This window comes from Hemibagrus wyckioides, linkage group LG08, assembly GCF_019097595.1.
Source record: "Hemibagrus wyckioides isolate EC202008001 linkage group LG08, SWU_Hwy_1.0, whole genome shotgun sequence".
Classification (NCBI taxonomy): domain Eukaryota; kingdom Metazoa; phylum Chordata; class Actinopteri; order Siluriformes; family Bagridae; genus Hemibagrus; species Hemibagrus wyckioides.
This window is the reverse complement of record NC_080717.1, coordinates 1,532,501-1,556,601: the sequence shown is the minus strand read 5'-3', so window position 1 is coordinate 1,556,601 and position 24,101 is coordinate 1,532,501. Positions and strand designations below refer to the sequence as shown.

At 40.4% G+C, this 24,101-nt stretch overlaps 1 protein-coding gene across 1 annotated transcript; it reads right to left on the bottom strand.

Moving 5' to 3' along the window:
• Positions 1 to 227: 227 nt before the first annotated feature.
• elovl6 (ELOVL fatty acid elongase 6) lies at positions 228 to 15,864 on the bottom strand. Its single transcript, XM_058397385.1, has 4 exons — positions 15,621 to 15,864; positions 5,152 to 5,283; positions 4,468 to 4,619; positions 228 to 1,633 (listed from the first exon to the last, which is right to left on the bottom strand). Exons 1-4 carry the CDS (start codon positions 15,701 to 15,703, stop codon positions 1,197 to 1,199), a joined length of 804 nt encoding a protein of 267 aa, XP_058253368.1. The 5' UTR covers positions 15,704 to 15,864; the 3' UTR covers positions 228 to 1,196.
• Positions 15,865 to 24,101: the final 8,237 nt, after the last annotated feature.

Sequence of the window (24,101 nt, the reverse complement as noted above, 5' to 3'; positions counted from 1 at the left end):
AATGTAAGAAATTGATGTATATTCGAGGTTAAATCTGAGCAGTAAAGATAGACGGAAATGGAATTATGTGAAAAGTGCTCGTAACGTGTTGATAACACTTATCTAAAAATTTTGCGAGTGATGTCTTTAATTAAAGGGATCAAGTATCTATATTATCACCTGAAGAATTTGGGTTAATATGACTGAAGTTTTGATGTAAAGTTGGAGAAGAGAACCACAAAAGAGACTCCATTCAACAACAGGTTTATTACAGTGAATACAGACAAGGTGCAGGTTTACACACACACACTCGAGTCCACAGCATTGGCCATCTTCTGCACTCACGCTTCAGAACAGAGGATGATGGACACTGACCTTCAGCCACAAGAAGTAATACGTCATGGCCCCTGAGGGCAATAAGGGCTCGGATAAATGGCTTAGATGGCTGATGGATGAGGACTCAGACCCAAAATATCTTTTATTTATTTATTTATTTTTTATTACAATTTCATTGGTTTTGTTTATTGGCATTGAAATGTCAGGTCTACGTTTTGAGTTCAACTCGTAAATCTTTTATCTTTTAGGATTTTTACATTTTTTTCACCCCTAAATGATATGCACATCGAGTGGAACACTCCGCGACAACCTGAGAGAATTTTGGTCGTGCGATGCCGAACACGAAACACATACAAACACACACGGACACACTGCGGCGTCGATGCGTCTATTGTACAAAACTATGCTACGGTCACTCAAGCATCTAATTAATTTAAAAAAACAAACAAACAAACAAACAAACAACTAAAACGGAACATTAATGCTATTAACGTTAACTTCAAAGACGAACGATTCAGACGGTAAATCTAGAACGTTCCCTCGACTCATTCTCCTTTAATCTCGTTTTAAAATGAATCTCCCTTCGTATATATTTATATTTAGACACTTTTTTTTATATAATGTAGGGAATAGCATTGGGCACGGAAACATCACGTAAAGACACTTTTTTTCAGTTATCTTCATTATAGTAATAGTAATTCTTCAGTGCAGCTCAGTAGAGCCCCCCCTAGTGGAGGGGAGGTGTATCTGTGTTAGTAGTACAGTATGCACAAGCATAGATCAACCTCAGATCAACTTAGGTTCTGTAAACCCCTCACATTGGTCCTCTTTTTTTATCTTCCTCAACCCCTCTTCTCTATCTGTTGGTACTTTTTTTTTTTTTACTGGATCTTCTTGGTGTTGTTCTTGGATTTGGTTTTGTTGATGTACGCCTCGAAGAAGAACTGGCAGAAGAGCACGAAGTAGCTGAGGTACATGAGCGAGGACCAGATGATGTTCTGGAAGTGTGATGGACACTCGTGGCCCTGCTGCATCCACTGGTACACCAGATAATTGACCACGCAGCCCATCAGCATCTGCGTGATCTGCGTGAGCGTGATGAACATGGCGAACTTGCGCGACACCCTGAATCCCGCCGCTTTCAGAGCGTAGTAGGAGTACATGACGGCGTGGACCAGGTAGTTCATGGTCATGAACCAGCCGCCGCCGGCCACCATGTCTTTATACGAGTACCAAGAGTAGAGCAGCACGGTGATGTGGTGGTACCAGTGCAGGAAGATCAACTTCTGTTTACGCAGGACGATGAACAAGGTGTCACCTGTGAGAGAGAGAGAGAAAGAGAGAGACAGAGAAGAGATGTAAGACTCTGTGTTGTTTATAATGATTTATAATCCCACTCTCAGTGTTTATAATGATTTATAATCCCACTCTTTGGTGTTTATAATGATTTATAATCCCACTCTCTGGTGTTTATAATGATTTAGAATCCCACTCTCTGGTGTTTATAATGATTTAGAATCCCACTCTCTGGTGTTTATAATGATTTATAATCCCACTCTCTGGTGTTTATAATGATTTAGAATCCCACTCTCAGTGTTTATAATGATTTATAATCCCACTCTGGTGTTTATAATGATTTATAATCCCACTCTCTGGTGTTTATAATGATTTAGAATCCCACTCTCAGTGTTTATAATGATTTATAATGTGTTATTAAGATAAAGTGAATAAAACGCAGTGATGGTTTTTTAAACTGATTAAATAAAAAGTTTTAGTTTTATGTGTTTTATCAGCCATTTGCTTCCTCTAGCTATTCTATAATGCATCTGCTCCATCACAGTGACACAGCAAAATTGTTATCTCTGTATTTCACCTGTTATTCTCAGTAAATCCTATCGATAGGCTGGAAACACTTCTGCTTGCACAACACATGAAATGTTAAATGGTTAAGAAAGCAAACAGGACGATAGATAAGAGCTATAAAGAGAAAGAAATGGCTCTGGAACGCAAACAATCCCCGAGAGAAATCTTTTCTTGCTGATCAGTAGGGTGCTGCGATACGGCAGCGGTATCTGAACCCTTCCTGAGCATTGTGTAAGCTGACACAGGAGACTGATGTGGCTTTAACGTGAACACTGCTAATGAGCTGCAGCATGGCTCCACAACAGCAGCAGGGTTTTAACACACTTCCTCAGAGGAACTTCCACAGCGGTGACACTGGGAGATCTTCTCAGCTATAGATCTGCTGCTGGGCTTTAATGGTGTCATTGCTGGTTAGAGAAATGCTCCATAAACTGAAACTTATATCCGACAGCCAATCAGAAACTGAACCTGATTAAGCTTTGTTGCTTGAAAGTGAAGTAAAAATCGAAAACTTCACACTTTCCTTAATACTCCATGTGAATATTCTGAAAATCTCCCAGTAATGCAGCCTGGCCACTGCAGGGGGTTAGCTGGCACACACACACATACATACACACACACACACACACACACACACACACACACACTCACACTCACACACTTACTCTCTTATACATTCACTTACACACTCACACACACTCGTTCTCAGGATAGATTAGCATGCTAACTGTACTAGCTATGTACACGCAGCAGTGACATGGATGATCTCTGCTCCTTCTTTCTGCATCATTTTTTCTCTCAACATCTCTGTACACATTTAACACGAGCTCATACGTCAAGAGGTGATTAAACCACACTTGTGAGTTTTGTGGAATGGCAGCTAGGGACTAAAACAGTGTGAGCGGAGAACTGAAGCAACGTCAAGCCACAGGAAGTCTGAGGATTCATTCTCTTTTCAGATTTTATACAGCAGCACAGATCATTTGCATGAAATTGGTAGAAAATAACCACTCTCCTGCTGCTCTGTCACTTGTTAGTGCAAACGTAGTGTAACTAAGACAGACCGAAGAGATAAAAGTCTCCAGTGAAAGACAAAACACCTAACATGGAGGTCACTCAAGGTCATGACAAAGCCATATCAACTACAGATAAATACAAACCACACTGATCAAAATAAACAGGACAGGAACAGTGCTAGGTTTACTGTAGAAGCCTTTTCATGTACGGCTGATGTGTGTATGTGTGTGTGTGTGTGTGTGTGTATGTGTGTGTGTGTGTGTGGTTTCTACATGGATGGATCACTGACAGAGAATAAATGTTTAAGCAAAACATGATCCTACAAGTGAGATGGAGAGCTGTTGGTTTATATTCACACACACGCACACACGCGCACACACGCGCACGCACGCACGCACACGTGCACACACACCATCAGCACACACACCATCAGCACACACACTGGGTGGGTCTTTGAGTGAGTCAAATGGGTGTATGACTGAATAGAACAGGGTTAGGGAAAGGTGTGTGTGTGTGTGTGAATTGTTGTACATGTTTAACAGGTGGTTTTGTTAATGGGACATCTCTGTGATGTGGAACTGGAGAATGTGGACAAGCTGCATTTCTGCAGAACAATGCTGGTCAGTTCAGCTTCTCCTCACAGTCACGGAAAAGTCTAGAATCTTCTCCAGAAGAAGATCTTTTGTTCTTGTGCAGCATTAAAGCTCAACATGCTAGCATTTTCCCCTCGGTGGAAAACGTAGAACTTTAGCTGAAGATCACTGTTTTAGCAGAACTGAAATATTTAGCAGTTAGCGTGTTTTAGTTATGAGGTAATTACTTCAGCAGAATCTACAAAAATAGCTGTTACCAATTACTACAGGTTAGCTTTTAGCTTTGCAACCAATAGCCATTGTTTTTGTGAAGTAAATCCTTTAGCAGATTCTAAATAACCGTTAGGTGGTTAGCATGATATGATGTTTAGCATTTGTGTGAAGTAATTCCTTTTGCTGATTATAAATAGATGTTAACAGTTAGCACGTTTTTGTCTGAGGTTTACTCTTTACCAGAATGGAGTCAGAATAAAAATTAGTTATGTTGCATAACGTATTATGCATAACTTATAAATTATGTTGCAACATTTTTCATTGGTGTAGCACTAACAAGCTGTGAGCATTCTTGGTTGCTTTTAATAATTCTGATGCTTGCTGCTAAAAGGATTATTTCACCCAGCGGGCTTTTATTTGAAATCGATGAATAAAGATGGAGGGATGGGGTTGCTGTAGGCCTCACCGAGCTCCGGTGCTTTACTCAGCACGAAGGCGTACGCCCAGAACTTGCTGACGGGTCCGTTATAGAAACTCTGATCACACACACTCTGCTTCAGGCCTTTAGTCATCAGGATGAACATCATGTAGCTCCCCGTGCGAAAGGCACCGAATATACTGAGGCAGAAAAGAGACAGTGCTGTGTTACTGAGACATCAAGACATCTTAATGTATATATTTAAACAATGTCTATTGAAATGATGGCAAAAATGAGTGCAAGTCAGAGGGGCGGAGCTTCGGATCTATTTTATCTGCCAATCATAAACTTTATCACCAGTAACCTTGGTCTTTACCTTGATGTATGACTTAATAAAACATACTACAGCCATTTTAATGTCACAGCTAGCCAGGTTTGCGTTAACGTTAGGAAAACTATTCTATTTAACGAACAAATTCCGCAGCCAAGTGCAAACCAAGCTAGCTATCAAATATTTTGTATATTTTGCCAAGCTCACTAACATTAGCTGAAATATTCTGACAATGTAATATTTAAGTTTGCTTAAAGCTCTGCCCATATTTTTCCCAGCACCTCGTGATTCGGTAAAATGATGATAAAAATAAAATGTTAAAATGGTAAAATGTTTATATATACACTGTGTAGGTTTTCTGTCAAAGCATCCGCTTTCTCAGTAACAGCACAGTGGTTTACCTGAACACAGCGAGGGTTAAGGACCAGAGCACCAGCGGTTTTCTCAGTTCAAACTTCTCCCTCTGCTTCATCACGTGCCGGCCGCCGAGGATACATGCTGCGTAGAGTGCCGAGAACAGGAACGACTTCTTCCTGCACATGGGAACAAACATCGGGTCATCGGGAACTTCTTCATGATGGAAAGTACCACATTGTGAAAGAAGAAAAAATTATTGTGTTTTTATTCCACAATAATTAATAATTAATAAAATCTGACCAAAATTTGGAGACCTTTAAAGGTATGTATATAAAATGAGGGAATATATAAAATGCTAGCAGCTCTAAGTGGGTGTGTCTTTACGACTATGTAGGGAAATGGGCGTGTTTGAGCTAGGCCCCTTCGTTCCAGTGAAAGAAACTCTTAATGCTTCAGCTTCATACCAAGACATTTTGGACAATTTCATGCTCTTTGTGGGAACAGTTTGGGGATGACCCCTTCCTGTTCCAACATGACTGCACACCAGTGACCAAAGCAAGGTCCATAAAGACATGGATGAGTGAGTTTGGTGTGGAGGAACTTGACTGGCCTGCACAGAGTCCTGATCTCAACCCCATAGAACACCTTTGGAATGAATTAGAGCAGAGACTGTGAGCCAGACCTTCTCGTCCAACATCAGTGCCTGACCTCACAAATGTGCTTCTAGAGGAACGGTCAAAAATTCCTATAAACACACTCCTCAACCTTGTGGAAAGCCTTCCCAGAAGAGTTGAAGCTGTTATAGCTGCAAAGGGCGGGACAACTCCATATTACATTCATGTGCATGTAAAGGCAGACATCCCAAAATGTTTGACAATATAGTGTATAATGAGAGTCTCGTTGAGAGAACTTGGTGTGGGTTTGTCTTAACAGACATAGATGGAGGAACAGGAACGCGGGCGTCTTTATGAAAATGTTGAGTGGGTATGTCTCAGGCCGTATGTAGAAATAAAAGCAGATGGAAATGTGGGCGTATTTTAGTGAAAATATGGAAATGAGAGCAGCACTAAGTGACTCTTTATGTCCACAGATGTCCATTAATTATATAATAACAGTAAGGAGTTTATTTTCAGGTTGTTTACTATAAAACCAGTTTTTCGTATGTTTCTGTAATCCATTCCCCCTTCCATGCCTGACTGAGCCTCTGTCCTCACCCCAGGCTGCGGTGTTTGACTTCATACTCGACGTTAGAACGGAAATGCCAAAGTTCGTGTTTGTTTAGTCTCTTAAAATAGCTGTAAATGCTCTTTTCAGAGCAAGTCAGAAACACTGCTGCAATCCTTCACACCATTTCAGTAAGTTTCACGTGAATTGCAGCACACCTGCCCCTGGGCTCGGGCTACAGAAATCCTGACTGAAATATCAAACACTACTTTAATTATTGAGCTGATTTAGAAACAAAATAGTATTCAACTTTATCTCAAATCCACATGAACTCATTATGAGTCTGTATTCCTTCATGTGGATTATTCCACTTATACCACAGCAATCTGCTGGCCATTTATTTACTACAGTACTGTATTAAAAAATAAATCTCAGCTGCTCATGTTACTGAGAAACTGCAAAGAAGTGTAAACTCCTCTGTCCTGAAAATGTGGAGAACTTCAAGTTCCAGCTTCACCTCTGAATGATACAGACATGCACACACACACACACACACACACACACACACACAGCACTGACACTGGAGACTCCTTCACCACATCATACATAGACACACACACACAATGATACATAACCCTGACACTGCAGACTCCTTACACACATCACACACACACACAAACACAGATACACAGAGTTGACACTGGAGACTCCTTCACCACATCATACACACACACACACACACACACTGCTACACAACATTGACACTGGAGACTCCTTCGACATGTCATCCACACACATCTCCTTACAGAAAATTTCATCATATCAAAGATTACACACATTTTAAATCTGTTTACATGGAATGTCCGATGTACTCGTGCCTGTGAATGAGCTGTTACTATGGAAACGATAATGTAGAAGAACACCAGTGCAGAGCCGCTGTTACAGGAAATTAATCAATACCTTCTCGAATAAGACCCTGATTAACCCTAAGATCATGATTAAAAGCCTGTAATGTTTCAGAGCCACATGTAGATCAGCAGGAGTGTGATGTCGTAATGGAGATCTTGGCATGGCTGTGTTTCTGTCATTCCGCTGCCAGAACGTGAAAATCCTGACAGCAGGAATTATGGGAGTAAACTGAAGCGGTCGGCCGTGCCAGCGTCCTCGTCCCCAAACAGTGAGACACTTTATTCTCTTTCCAGGAACTACAGTGTGTGTTCTGTGGGAAAAAATTCCCAGGAGAACTTCAGTGTTCAGGGAGTGGAAAAAAGATTTGATCAATAAATTGAATTAAAGCCTGTGAGCTGCTCGGTCTATTCCAGGGCGTCTTTTAGCCCTGATGCCCTTGAGGAAAAAAAGAAGAAGAAAATGAAGGGGGTCGTACAAGGGCACTAAACGCCGCCGTGTCTCCGCCTGCTTCATTTCTCAAATGAAGACAATGAAGTCGTTCTTGACCTCCTCTGTCCTTCACAGAACTGTCTTTTGTTTAGAGAAGAGAGAAGGGCAGCACTGTATCACCTCACAGCACTGTACACTTCAAACCTCTCTCTCTCTCTCTCTCTCTCTCTCCTGAAGCTAACAGCAACAAACATGTTAGAAAACATAAATAAATATCATCTGGAAAGTTTCAGATTTTACTCATTTTGACACCAAATAAAATACTCACTATCTGGAGTTAGCATTAGCTAGAAAACCTTGTTGTCTTTGAAAATTTTCTAGTACTGTCAGTTAACTAGTCTTTTTTTTGTTTATTATCTGTGTTTTTCCAGTGTTAAGTGTTGAGCTTTGTGCTCAGGGATGTTATACCGATGCTAAACAGGTAGCATTCTAGGGCTAGTTTTGTTTGAAGACATTTTATAGTGTTAGTTATAGTAGTAGTATTCACAAGGCTTAGCGCTAAGTTGAATTTTCTAGTGTCAGTAAGCTAGCTTTGTTTTGAGAGGGTTTTCTCATATTAGCTAGCTAGCTTTGGTCTGGGAATGTTTCTAGCCTTTTATCATTTGTTTTGCTAGTTTTCTTGGTCAGCTTTATGAGTTGTTCTTAGCTAGCTAGCTATATTGTGGTGCATTTTATACTGGTAGCACGTTGGCTTGGTTTTTGACATTTTTAGTGTTAGCTAGCTCTTTTTTGGGGACATTTTGAAAAATGATTATTGAATGCTGGTAAAATGTATTAGATATGAATAAATAACGCTGCAGTGTATATAGATGTCTGTCGTGTCCTTGGACTCGGGGGATAATCAGAAGTGAAGGACATTGTGTCTTTTCGCAAGTCTCTCCTGAAAGATTGCACATGATGAGGACTTCACACGTATGTGTGTGTGTGTGTGTGTGTGTGTGTGTGTGTGGAGGGTGAATAAGGGGTAAAGAGGCTGCAGTGAGCGCGCTCAGTCCTGCAGTATGAAGTTAATCCTGAGGGGTGCACATATTTCCCTGAGGTTTATCACTCTGCCTTTCCACCTCTCCTTTGCCTTTCTGTTTCCAAAAACAGAATAAAGACAAAATTAGACGATTTTAATAAAAAAATAAATATCATATAAATATCACATTTTTAAAGGGGCGTGGCTAGGTCTTGATAAATTCCTGCCATTTCTCTCATTTGAGATCGTGGCGTGACACTAAGTAACGTCATCAATTTTTATTGCTTTTCTTCGTTTTCACTTCTGTTTATTCCTTCGTTTTTTTCCATCTGTGTTCAGCAAACCCGGAGCAGACGGTTATTAATGATGACTCCACCTACAACAACGAACATCTGGACCAAGCTGCTTTTCACTCAAACTGCATCTCCAGTTAATTTAAAAAGCAAACAAAGTGCACGAGGCAACAAAAATCTGCAGCCTAATTGCAGTTTGAGAAGAGCGACGTTAGCAGAATGAGCTCTGAGAACAGCTGGTGTGGTTTTAGTGAACGCAGCACGATGACGGGGAAAAAGGGCACGAAATCAGCACACATGCGTTCAGGGTTTGTTTTCGCTGACGCTTCAATCGCCTTGAGAAGTTCATAGTCCTGCTCTATACAGCAGCATGTTATGGATCGTTACACAGACCGACCTTGAAATCATACGTGATGTGTACAGAACTGAGAGAGTGTGTGTGTTGAGGCTGAGGATGATGGTGATGCTTTATGAAGGAGGGAAATAAAATGGCGGTGTTTAAGCACGCACCTAACATGCTGCTGGATTCAGACATGAAGTGGCTGATAAACTGGGTGCATTTTTTAATAACGATTAATAACGAGAGGAAGAATTATGGCGTATTCTTGCAGCACGATTTTCACCATAAAAATCTATCATCAGCTACATTACCGTACCATTAGTCAAGAGCAAAGTGACAAGCCAGTGTGTGTGTGTGTCTGACCCCAAGCCATAACTCTTTTAGCTTCTCTCAATTCTATGCAAACTGGATATGACACAGAAACACAACACCTCCAATAGTTTGTCTTGAATTAGTCCTCAAAATAATCCCGTGGCTCAATGTTTCTTCAGTTCCTCACTCACAAATTTAGCTCCTACCCTCAGTAAGTTAAAAACTAAATCACATTTTATTATTACATTTAAAACACAACACTGAATAGCGTGCTATTTAACTGTGTTTAACTAATTAGCCTCAGAATAGCCTCTATACACAGCTAATACAGTTCTGTTTCTCACTTTATATACGCTGGAAAGGCCACGCCCACGTCTGACCAAATTTAAGTGATTTGTGTGACGGTTAATTTAAATGTCAGAGATTGTGTGTGTGTGGTATTGTTTTGAACAGTATTAGTTGGAACGAATAGCTAGTGATTTTCCTGAGGAACAGAACACAAACACACACACAACAAAAATCTAAAAAGACCAATTTTGCAAAACCTTCAAAAATGCGATCTCTATAAATCTCCGGTTCTGCATTTCCTCGTGTGTCTATAAGATTTCAATTCCATCATAATTCTCAGATTTGTGTGTACTCCCAGAGAAATAAACATCATCTTTCTCCTGATGTGGCACAACTCATTAAAACACAAACCTGTCTTCAGTGATGTGTGTTGAGGAGACAATATAAATACACCAGATTAGTGAGTGACCTCCAGTTACCCATCTACAGCTAATTCTCTTTACACAACATTAGCTTACTGAGCAAACTCACATTCAGTAGCCAGCCATCAGAATGGTAACATAGAGCTAGAGAAAAATATCATTTCATCGGACTGATACTGTCTGTCTGATCTAGTCTGTACTTAGATATAAGAGTTTTAATCATTTTTAGAAATAAAACAGTGAGTGACATGGTGGTGTGATGAAGCGGAGTTGATTATTTTACTGTACCATCACATCCTGAAGTGTTTAATTCCTCACATACCACCACAAACTGCACAGAATGACAAGCTTAAAGTTACGAGACTCCTAGATGAACGTCTCCTCACAGAAAACGTCACATCAATGATTATTTGAATTCATTTTCATTGTACATCTCCATGTGAATGAGCTGTTGCTATGGAAACAATAATTTATTAGAAGCACGTGTTAATATAAACCTGCGCTCCTGTCAGCGCTGCCGTTACAGAAAACTAATCACCTTCTGACCAATCAGGACGCAGATCTCAGTACTGTGGTGTAAATGGTTTTAGCATGTATGACCTTCAAAATGTATGACCTTGGTCTGTCTCACTGGTGCTGCATCGAACAGAGTGACATTTTCTGAGAATGTGAGGAGATTTTTGTATGGAGTGAGAGACGCTTCCTCTAAAAAAAAATTTTTATTCTCAGAGTGATTCTGCTGAGCACAGCACCCCTGTCTTAATGTCTGTCAAGGACAATAAAGATGTTTATCTTTAACCTTGAAGCTTCCAAAAACAGCCAAGAGCTAGTGTTTAATCTCTGACATGTAGATCTGACATATAACCCAGCCAGCTATCAGCCCGTCTGATTAAACACCGCATTCTGATACCCAAGCCAAAGTGTGATTTATGTAATGCATCAACAATTCTTGCCCTGTATCACCTGATGACTGAGCAGATCAGTGGTGGAAGGACTTCAACACGTCTGCAGTGTCACATGATGACCTTTTTTTAAAACTTGTGTCAGAATTCTTAGTGACGAAACACACCCCGGTCCCCCACGCTGCACTGACACACCTGACCCAGCAGAGGCGTTAGCCACTTTCCTCAATGCAAAGCGGAAAAAGTGGTCGACGTGTCGTTTGCATTCTAAGCAAATCACCCAAGCTATGTGTGTTTTCACCCAGCCAGAGCAATATTTCAGTTTTTATTAGACAACCGACAACATAATGAAAGATCTGTATTTTTGGCCATTAGCCCAAACGCTCTGTAGAGAGTGACTCTGACATCCCGGCGGAAGCAGGCGCAATTTAGCTTTTAGATTTGTTTACAGCACAAAACAACACCGGCTGCTTCATTTCCCAAAATAAATCCATTAAAGCATGTCACCATATGCTGTATTCTTCAGAGAGACTAAATCAAGATATCTTCTTCTTGAATTTTTTAACACTATGGGAGGTGTTTTTTATTCCTGACAGTTGAGGCTAATCATTATTCTGCGCTAATTACAAACGCAAAATATTTTAATCAGCCTGCCTCAAAGAGCACAAAGATGACGAAGGACATTTTGAGCAGGTGAACAACAGGATGAAATATATCAGGACTCTTTAATACATTTCTGTGACATGCAATTAGGTGAAATATTAAGTGGTTAGGTCTTCGACTTCAACTGCTAGTCCGTTCTAATGGCTATGAACCGTTACACTAAAAATACTCATTGGAACCGGAAAGACAGAGCTTAAATCGAAGCCTCGTGTTTAAGGTTTAAGGTTCTGTTTCTCAAATACGTTTCAAAGAAATTCTAATGAACATCTACACAATGATTTCTTTCTTGTAGACTTTGAGGTATGTTTATACTACACCCTATAACTTTGGTTTAGCCTTGAGCCAGGGAAAATATTGTAATATCAGCAAATCCTAACATCTAGCTTTACAAAGATTACTTTACCCACTCCATTTGCACCTCTGGCTCAGTGGGAAAAGCTTAATGAGATTCAAAATTATAAAACTACATAAAACAAATCTACTATATCTCCCATCATTCATCAAACACACCATTCAACATGACTTCAGAACCTAAAACCTTTTCTGAGTTGATCAGTAAGTTATGATTTCCACACAGCACTGGCCAACCTAGTCTTTGGTGTAGCATAAACGCTAAGCTAACTTTCAGGAATGTTCTGATGCAAGAAAGCATAAAACCATACAACCTGATTACATATTGCTAGTTTAGGTTTCGAGAAAGCTCCAGGGTAGGGCAGGTCATCTTACATTCCATCAGAAGAATCTTTCAAGTTGAATGAGTTTCTGGAATGATGAACATTAAAAAATTTCCTACTTTCATGTTTATATTTGACGCATGGTGCTGCAGTTACAAAAGGCTGGAATTTTATCAGGCATCATCTGTAGGAAGGGAACGAGCTAGCTAGCATAAACGTTCATGCTAAATAGAGCAAGCCGTTACACTGGTTTAGTTGGCATGGCTATTAGCATGGTTCTTGTTGAAAAACAAGCGGCTCTGATGCGAAACACGTTATCATATTTGTCTAAGTGCTACTACTTTACAACAGAAACAGGAAAGTGCACACATCTGATAAAAGGTACTCTAAATGAGAGACATTTTTCATAGATGTTGTGTTGTTCCAATTATGAAGTATAAAAATACAGAAAGTACTGTATATAAAAATTATTTCTTCATAAACCATTGATTTGTGAGTTTTTAAAAGAGTCTATGGTTAAAAATAAACACAATTCCTCACACCCTGAGAGCGGACTTAACACCCAATAATAAATGTGACTACTAAAGATTTATACCTCAGCATGATTGAACTCTAAAACTGGTTTGTTAGAAGGTGTGTGTGTGTGTGTTATTTTTGTATAAACACACTGCTCGGCTAGTTCTGCCTGTAACATGAATGATGGTTTCTATTACACACTTGTTTTTATAGATTATTGTTTCTATAGTAACAACTGTCTAGTAATTAGGACAAGGTCCTTAACAAAGAAAACCAAAGAATAATGAATAATTATTTATGTAGTGAAGATTGAGACATTTCTTTAATGTTCATGAGGAGTTTTGAGAGTCATGAACATGAAGACAAGAAAGTCTTCAGGATAGAGAAGTAAACTTACAAACTGTTTTAGAGAGTGAGAGAGTGAGAGAGAGAGAGAGAGATAGAGGGAGAGAGATAGAGAGAGAGAGACAGATTCTGGTGAGAGACTGACTGTTAATTGTAGCTATAATGAAAGTGATAACAGGAACTTGTCTCACAGATGTTCCACACCATTAAATCTTAACTATAACCGTTAAAATGTGATGCGTCATTGGTTAAAAAACGCTGTAATTGTTTGGCAGACCGCTGCGGTAAAAGCTAAATAACACACACTAGATCATGGTGTTATACTCCATGCTCTGTAGGTTATTTTCATATCACCATTTCTGTTATAGATTCAAATGAAGATTATGTATGTCACAAAAAAGTTCCTATGTCTGATATTTAGATGAATAGAGGATGTCATGCTAACCAGAAATCTGCACATTTCACTAGCTATTTAGTGTCTGTGGTTGTTATAGCACATTTTGCTAGGTCTTGTCATTAAAGATATAAATCATTGAGAATATGATGAAGCATATAGACAGATAGACAGACAGACAGACAGACCGACAGATGGATAGATAGACTTTATTGACCCCATGAGGGAAATTCTTGTGTTACAGCAGCTTAGCCAGTTAATATCCAAATTTTACTACAGAAAATCAACCTGTGATGAGTTAATAAAGCTAGGTTAGCTATTTTAGATGCTAGGTGTTTATGACTCTTCCTCTGAGGAGGTGTAAAAATGTTCCAAAGATATTTTAGTAATATCATTGCATCAAAACGTAACAGAAATAGGAATTTAATAACATGACTTCAGGCTTTGAATTGTCAGTGTGATGTAGAACACGCGCATTAAACGCTAAATAAAGACTGGACATAACCTAAATTCTCACAGAACTAGCTGATATGGTACACTGCTAATACGTTATGAATCATTTTGAGCCGGCATCTTGCCACACGGCAACGCCGCGAGCTCAGAACAGACAAGTTGCAATATGATTGGTCGACGGATCTGTCAGCAGACATCATACGGTGGATCTGATTGGTCCGTCCTAACGGCCTTGTATCCCGTCTCCACGTGGGAGCGCAAAAATTGCAATAACGTGCTATAAGAACCCACCCGCATTCCGACCGTTCCCGCCCTGCCCCGCTCTCTGATTGGTTGGTTAGAAACCCGCCACGCTGCGTGTCCAATCACCAGAGCGCTCGTGCGTTAGAAATAACTAACCAATTGTATGACAGGATGTTGGATTTGACGCCCTACATTTCAGGAAGTAATCAAATGAATAAATGAACAATGATGAGAATGGCGATTTTTAGACGATTTGATGAAATTATTTACTTTAATTCATTATTTAGTGTGTTAATCACTGGAGCATGAGAGATAAGATCAATAATCTTGTGAAAGAGAGTGTCCTCGCGCGTTACTATGGAGCTGCATTTTCGCCTAAGGGTTGATCATATCTGTCAGGGAGAATGTTAAATCCACAATAAAACCCTTTTTTGTGTTATAATCGTGTTTAAATAGGAATTACTTCCATGTTCTGGTTCCTACATCATTTCCCTACCCTCCGGATGTTATTCCCTTATATTTAAGACACTAAAATGAACTGATCCACGCAATATTTTATACTGAATCAGACACCAAATCTGATTGGACGATTGATTTATAATAATTAACACTTCACTGGTGATTTCATAGCTCGTTTTATGATGTGATGATATGTACAGAGCCGGGAGGACGAAACTGAAAATGAGGACACACACACATACATACATACATACACCCTGATCTGATCCGATGCAGAATATGTTTTTTTTCTTCACAATCTGATTGAAATTTTATAGATAAAGAAATACACGGGTAAAAGCATGCAGGAGGTATTGAACTCTAATCTAATTTAATCCAAAAGGAAATCCAATGACAGGATAAAGGAAGTGATGCAACGTTTGGACCGTAGATTAGTGATGCTCTCAAGGGTAATGGGGTTTTATATCAGAGAAATGGAGCTTCATTCCAGGTTTTTTGGTCGGATATTAAAAGAAAAATAGACAATGCACTAATTGCTGGTAGATCGGTATGACATGGTGTCATTAATTAGAGCCCCACAGAACCCAGGCTCTGGAACCTTATCCTCCTGATTATCATGCACCGTGCACGAGCAGGCTGGATTTGATTTCATTTCTCGATATAATGCATGGACATTTTGTACTCACCAGTTCTCCTGCATCCATCGGATGGCTTCGTCCTCGTTGAACTGCCTCTCAAATTCGTACTCTTGTAATGCGAGCACCGACATGATTCCTGCACGCGCCGCACCGATTAACTTCCGCTTTTATTTTCTGCGCCTTATCTTTACTTTCTGCTCGTCTTTATCTGTCTTCCTGTCCCTCTGGGTGTGTGTGTATGTGCGAGTGTGTGTTCACTTGTTCTGCGATGTCAGACCGGTATGTGGTGGGTGTGTGTGTGTGTGTGTACGCCCTCTCTGGCTATGCCGTAATGCTTCCTCCTTGCTTTGCAGGCATGGCCGACCTTTGGCATACATTGACGCAAGAGATGGATTTTTCCTGGTTTTGGGATGCGAAATATAAATCACAATTAATCGATACAGCTAGGATTAGCAATACAATCGCCTTTTGATATGCAAATTATGTCATCCCGTTATTCCTGTTCGTCACCATCATCACCCCCCCGCATCCTGAAACTGTCATTTTCCAAACATTTCTAAATGTATGCAGAAAAATAAATGATATTTTTAGTTTAATGGCTCGATATTTCTGTTTTAATGGCTGTGGAATGACGAAAATGCTATATATTATATGTATAAGGAACAACTCCACACCTTTACCTCGATTCAAATATGCAGTATACTAATTGGATTAGGTGTCAGTGGGCGTGTCCAGGGGAGCAGGATGGCTACTTCACCAGCAGCAGCAGCAACTCGAGATTCATAATAAGAAGTGAAAGGTTTCTCGAGTTGTTTGTATTTTGTCTGTTTTTAGCACACAACTCCTGCTGTTGTCGTTGTCGCTGTCTGAGTTTTGTAGCTCCGACGATGAAAACAGTAGTAGCTATATACACATGGCTTCCAAAGATAACTAGAGAAACACTAATGTGTGAACATTATCCATTTGAATTACATCTGCTTCGTTCTCTGATTAAATTAGCAAAACAAGCTAACTGCACTAGCTATGTAGACTCACTAGAGACACCAACGATCTCGGTTACTTCCTTACTGTCACTGGAATAGTTTTGGGGGGAAAAACCACAACAACTGCTATAATGTTCATCACAGATATTAGCTGTTAAACTAACTAGCATAGTATGTAGGTTATGTAACTAAACATGTCCTGCAACCAAATTGTTTGTCCCCCAGTAACATTCATACTGGAATTAGGAAGCTTTACACAGCCCCATCACCAAATCCGCCTTATACAAGGACACTGAGAGAAATCATTTTATTTTAGCATAAAATGTAGCTGTAGCATGCAGGATCTTTTTTAATACTTTGTGAGTTTTCTGTGAATATTCTGACATTTGTGAGAGGTTTCATGTAGAATGGCTGAGATGAGTGTTGCATTAGTATTTATAAGGGTAAAGCGGGGAATTAGGGCAGAGAAGAAGACAAGGATAGCGCTCAACAGGAAACTACCACCACCACCATGTTTACTAAATGTTTATACATTACATTTTTATCAGAGAGATGTGGTAGCTTAGTGTTTAAGGTGTTGGACTCCTGACCGGAAGGTTGTGAGTTTCAATCCCAGGTCCATCAAGCTGCCACTGCTGGGCCCTTGAGCAAGGCCTTTAGCCTTCACCTCAATTGATCAGGTGTGTAAAAAAAGAAATAAAATGTAAGTTGCTCTGATAAGGGCGTCTGCCAAAATGGCAGAAATGTAAATGCTTCACAGTGGGCGTGGTGTTCTCCAGGCTATAGCAGTGTTGTGTTTCCACTAAAACAGAACTTTCTGGTCTAGAGGACATTTTCTCTCACATTTCATATGATTAGCTTCTCTTCCATGAAGCCCAGCTTTGTGGAGCTTCCAGGCTGTTGTTTGTCCTGAGCTGTGGATCTTTCCAGTTCCTTCAGAGTTACACTTGAACTCTTGGTTGGTTCTGGGACTAATCCCCTCTACTTTTAGCTGAGAGTTTCCTCTAGATTCCTCAGTAGTCTCAGTTGTGCTGATTTCCATGTTCGGTCCCTTTCCACTGATGGTTAGGGTGGAGGAGTGCCAAACATTGTGCAAACCTAATTTGAAAGTGGACCTGATAAAACCACAGCACATCGGTAATAAACTGACGGCATCATTTATGTAGCAATGCAGTCGTTTGTCCAAACGTCCAAGCAACTCTGTGATGCAATACACAAACACAGTGCCTTACATCACCTGGATGTGGCGTGTAAATACTTTATCTCTTCTTACTCACCAGGCTGTCTGCTAAAAATAAAATCCATCAGCACTTGATCTGATTATCAAAGCGATGGCTTGTATCACTGCTTCGTCTCTTAAATGCTATAAGAGCTGTGGCTGATATATTACACAGGATATTCAAAAGTTTAATGGCTAATAACAGGCCAGGGCGTGTCATGATGCTTTTAACCTGAACGCTCAGCGAGCAGAAATATGAATAACAATAAACTATAACTTCAATAAACAATAAAGTCTAAAGGGTTCAATTATGTCACAAAATGACTTTTATTCTGTGAATCATTTTTAATGTACTTGTTCTAATGTACATTATTATGGTTTCCAGAGTATCGGCTCATTCACAGGGACTTTTATAGCAGATGCTCCACATAAACTAATTTAAAACCTTGTAATCATTGATATGGTGAAGTTTTCTGATGTTTGTGTATGATGCGTGGAAGGAGTCTCCAGTGTCAGTGATTTATAACAGTCAGAGGTGAAGCTGAAACTTTCTCACAGGAGTTTCCATTTCTTTGCAGGTTTTTGTGCGGCATCTCTTGTTATATTGACTTGAAGAGAGAGCGTGAAGACAGGCTGGTGAGGGAACAGCTGTTTATAGCTGCTTTAATGTGACAAGTGACAACTAGAACTAACTTACTCTTAACTTTAACCTGCTGTATGATACCTGACTCTGTGAGACATGCTTTCAAACAACAACAACAAAAAAAACAAGAGGTTAGATAATTAAGTCATCCCAGAAAGTTTTAGCTTTTTAGAGAACTGATAGAATTCCAGCCACACCCACTCACAGGTATTGTTGGTATGCAGGTAAAGCATCTGAAGAATGGATTGTGAAGTCAGTGAGTTAGACAGGTTTCATTCAGCATAATGAATTAGCTCTGACGATCATGAAAGGTTCCAGGAAAAACTTTTGGCATGAGCTTAACTTACTTCAGCTGCTTATTAAAGTGACGTTAAAACATCAGCATTAAAATTTAAGTTGAGTAGCACTAGCTTTCAGATTTAAACAAGCACAAAGACTAGCTAGCTAGCTAACTTTTACAACCCTGAAGAGAAATAATGAACAGTCATGGGAAGGTGCGGGAGTAGGCCTCCTGGTGGTCCAGTGGCAGGATCCCGCGCTCTCATTGCCACGGCCCGGGTCAGTTCCTGGGCGGGGCGTCACCCTGGTCACTAAAGAGTTAACTTTCAGTGCCGGTCCCAAGCCTGGATAAAAATGGGAGGGTTGCGACAGGAAGGGCATCCGGCATAAAACCTGTGCCAAATCATGAGGATCGAATGATCTGCTACAAACAGCAGACCCTGCCATTGTGTAGGACAAATGGTAGGACAAAAAAAATGGAAAGGTGAGGGAGTAAACAAATAAATATACAGTAAATATTTATGTAGTCCTTTTATTAAAAAGTCTAATGTCTCTAATGTTATTCACAGAAAGAGTGACTGTTTCCTCACAGCTTTTTTAAAAAAAAATTTTGGTCTGCTAATAGCATGCCAGAGCATCTCCAAAACTGCAGCTCTTGTGGGGTGTTCCCGGTCTGCAGTGGTCAGTATCTATCAAAAGTGATCGAAGGAAGAAACAGTGGTGAACCGGAGACAGGGTCATGGGCGGTCAAGGTTCATTGATGCACGTGGGGAGTGAAGGCTGGCCCGTGTGATCTGATCCAACAGACGAGCTACTGTTGATCAGATTGCTGAAAAAGTTAATGCTGGTTCTGATAGAAAGGGGTCAGAATACACAGTGCAGGACGGGTCAGGGCTGTTTTGGCAGCAAAAGAGGGACCGACACAATATTGGGCAGGTTATTGCACATTTTAGTTAGGAGTTTTCATTAATTCCCAGGAGGAGAGTCTGGGAGGAGACGAATGAATCACCAGAGACAACATCAGATTTTAGATTATGAAAAAAAAAAACTTTAACCTTTATCAGTTCATGAACATCTGTTGAAACGGTAATAAAGTACAGCATGCTGATATTTTCTGACCTTAGATCTTCATGGGGAAAATGTTTATGAAATCGTTCCTGATAAAGCTTCAGTATCAGTTAATCGATCAGCCGACAAGATGCGATATTGAGACAGAAGATTACACCACACGCCAGATCTAATCACAACTGCGCAATCTTTTATTTACACACAAACCATGAACAGCAAACCTCAATACAGGAATATTCACTGAATTCAATATTCAGGAATATAATATACATTTCACTATGTACTGCGCCAGCTGTATGTGGTTGAAATGACAATAAAAGCTTCTTGAATCTTGAATCTTGAAAGAACAGAAAAGCAGAATTCATAAAAAAATTGTTTTAATTCTTGTTTTCAAGCAGAAAACATTCATAATATTTCTCGACTGCTCAAATAATTATTATTTGTAATATTAATATAATAACTACAATTAATTAAATTAATTTTTTAATTCTTTTCCTTTTTTGTCAAATAATTTACATTTTTTATATCTGGATTAATTCCTTTTCCTCTTTTGTAATCAGACAGGTTTTTTTGTTTTGTTAAGATCCTTGACATCTCTAACCCTTTAAACTTTGGTGTTTGTGAAACTTGTTGAGGAGATGAGCTCTGAGGCTGAAGAGTGGGTGTAGTGTTCCTTCAGGTTTTTCCAGTCCGAGGGCTTTACAGTGAAATACTCGGAATGTTTGGGGTTCCGTGGAGCTGATAAATATGTGCCATGGTTACCTGATTGTTGTGAAGTTCTCTGGTTACTGTGTGCTGGAGACCCAAACGCTCAAACACACGCTCAACCTGACGTTCTTCACCTTCTGTGTCTTGAAAGCTACGATTTTTCTAATAGTGAGTGATAGAACATCTCCAATCTTCTAAAAAAGACATTCTCCTGTATTTATAATTGCTTCCCATAATGCACTTTGGATATTGAGATGGTTTACTAAGACGAGTGTGTGTTAAAATAAAGTATAAAGTTAAATACAATGCTCGTTTTTGGTGTCTCCATGTCAAACTTCCAGACATCAGCAGAACAATCGCTCCAAACATGAACTTGTGAACCTGAAGACAGAAGTTCAGGACATGAGAGATCACTGGGAGAGGAAACACGAGTCAATGTTGATGGTTTGCGTCTCTAATTGTTTCTAGGAAACTCATCCTGAAGCAGATAAACAGATTAAAGTCAACAAACACTGTGGAGGATTTCTGAAAGAGGTGAAGTTTATTAAACTGAGGGAGAGGAGAGAGGAAATATAGTAAGAGAAAGTATAGAGAAACCTTATCATTAAAAAAAGCTTCTTTAGAAAGAAAGAAAGAAAGAAAGAAAGAAAGAAAGAAAGAAAGAAAGACTTTTGAGAGAGAAATAGACAAACATCACATACACACACACACACATACACACATTAAACCTCCTGAATAATACTGTGTAGGTTTCCTGTATGGCACCGAAACAGCTCTGAGGAGAGAAGAACTGGACTCCAGAAAATCTCATATGGTCTTCATGGATCAAACATCTATGTCCAGCACATCCCACAGAGGCTTGATCAGAATAAGATCTGAGAAGTTCAGAGACCAAGTCAGCACCTTAAACCCTGTCATGTTCCTCAGTCTGTTCCTGAACACTTGTCCTGCTGTTGTTTAGGTGGGTGATAGGTCTCAAAATAACATCCAGATGAATCCACAGGACCCAAAGTTTCCCAGCAGAACATTGTCCAGATCATCTACCACCTCACCTTCTACACACAGAGCTACAGGATGACATCTTGTAGAGAGAGAGAGAGAGAGAGAGAGAGAGAGAGAGCTACCCTCACCATGTTTCAGAGTGTAGATGATCTCAGGAGAGTGTGTTGAGTTTCTCTTAAACATAATGCTTTGTGAGAAAAAGGCCAAAAACTTGACAAAATGACCCCTTGTGACATGTGACATGTTATTACATGCCGTTATGTTAAATATCTAATAAAATATCTCATAGGCTGTTATACAGATAAAAGATAAAGTGACACAATAAATCTTTACTTGTGTGTGATTCGATGTCTCTCCCCCTCCTGCGCGGCACTGAAATCAAATAAGAACATAATTTACTTAAAATGTAAAAGTAAATAAAGCTGAAATACACGCTGATAAAGTTTATTAGTTAACCATCACGACAGTTGCTTAAAGCTGATTAAACTCAAATAAACACTAAATAAAGGTTTCTATCCAGACTGAAGAACTTTAATCATCTGAACTTTAATCATCCGTACTTTATTCAACGTTCTAATCTAGCCATGGGGTCACAGTCCAGTGACTTCTGTGCCGGTCCCAAGCCCGGATAAATAGAGAGGGTTGCGTCAGGAAGGGCATCATTGCCAAATTTAATCATGCGAATTGTCAGTACTCTGTATTTCATACCAGATCGGTCGAGGCCCGGGTTAACAACGACCGCCATCGGTGCCGTTGACCTGCAGGGCGCCGGTGGAAATTGGGCTACTGTTGGTCGAAGAAGTAGAGGAGGGAGGAGAGTGTGCAGACAGAGAGAGAAGGAAAGGTAAGAGTGTAGGACTGAGAATAGGAACTCTGAATGTTGGTACTATGACAGGGAAAGGTAGAGAGCTGGCTGAGATGATGGAGAGAAGGAAGGTGGATATACTGTGTGTACAGGAGACCAGGTGGAAGGGTAGCAAGGCTCGTAGTATAGGAGCAGGATTCAAGCTGTTTTATTATGGGGTGGATAGTAAGAGAAATGGGGTAGGTGTGGTCCTGAAGGAGGAGAAGAAGGTCCTGGTTAACAGTTCTTTTTAGAAGAGGGAGGAGCATAGAGTGACTTACAAGAGTGGAGGTAGGAGCACACAGGTAGACTACATCCTATGTAGAAAAGGCAATCTGAAAGAGATTAGTGACTGTAAAGTGGTAGTGGGAGAGAGTGTAGCCAGGCAGCAGAAACCAAGAAAACCAAGTGGTGGAAGCTGAAAAAGGAGGAATGTTGTGAGGAATTTAGACAGAAGTTGAGGCAGGCTCTGGGTGGTCAGGTAGTGCTGCCAGATGACTGGGAAACTACAGCAGAAGTGATCAGGGAGACAGGAAGAAAGGTGCTGGGTGTGTCATCTGGAAGGAGGAAAGAAGATAAGGAGACTTGGTGGTGGAATGAGGAATTTCAGGATAGTATTCAGAGGAAGAGGTTAGACAAGAAGAAGTGGGACATGGACAGGACTGAAGGAGTTACAGCACAGAGTGAAGAGGGAGGGGTCTAAGACCAAGCAGAAGGCGTATGATGAGTTGTACACTAGATTAGACACTAGAGATGGAGAGAAGGACTTGTACAGGTTAGCTAGGCAGAGGGATCGGGATGGGAAGGATGTGCAGCAAGTTAGAGTTATTAAGGATAAAGATGGAAAGGTGCTCACAAGTGAGGAGAGTGTACAGAGGAGATGGAAGGAGAACTTTGAAGAGCTGATGAATGAGGAAAATGAGAGGGAAGAAAGAGTAGAAGGGGTGAACTCTGTGGAACAGGAAGTAGATAAGATTAGAAAGGATGAAGTCAGGAAGGCTTTGAAGAGGATGAAAAGTGGAAAGGCAGTTGGTCCTGACGACATCCCGGTGGAGGTCTGGAAGTGTCTAGGAGAGGCAGCAGTGGAATTTTTAACTAGTCTGTTTAACAGGGTTTTAGAGAGTGAGAAGATGCCTGAGGAATGGAGAAGTGTATTAGTGCCGATCTTTAAGAATAAGGGTGACGTGCAGAGTTGCAGCAACTATAGGGGGATAAAGTTGATGAGCCGTACTATGAAGCTCTGGGAAAGAGTAGTGGAAGCTAGGTTAAGGAAGGTAGTGGAAATTTGTGAGCAGCAGTATGGCTTCATGCCCAGAAAGAGCACAACAGATGCAATTTTTGCTCTGAGAATGTTGATGGAGAAGTATAGGGATGGTCAGAGAGAGTTGCACTGTGTGTTTGTAGACTTGGAGAAAGCGTATGACAGGGTGCCAAGAGAAGAGCTGTGGTACTGTATGAGGAAGTCAGGAGTAGCAGAGAAGTATGTCAGAGTGGTGCAGGACATGTATGAGAGGAGCAGGACAGTGGTGAGGTGTGCTGTAGGTCAGACAGAGGAGTTCAGAGTGGAGGTGGGACTGCATCAGGGATCGGCTCTGAGCCCCTTCCTGTTTGCTATGCTGATGGACCAGTTGTCAGAGGAGGTCAGACAGGAGTCTCCTTGGACAATGATGTTTGCAGTTGACATTGTGATCTGTAGTGAGAGCAGGGAGCAGGTGGAGGAAAACCTGGAGAGGTGGAGGTTTGTGCTGGAGAGAAGAGGGATGAAAGTCAGTGGTAGTAAGAC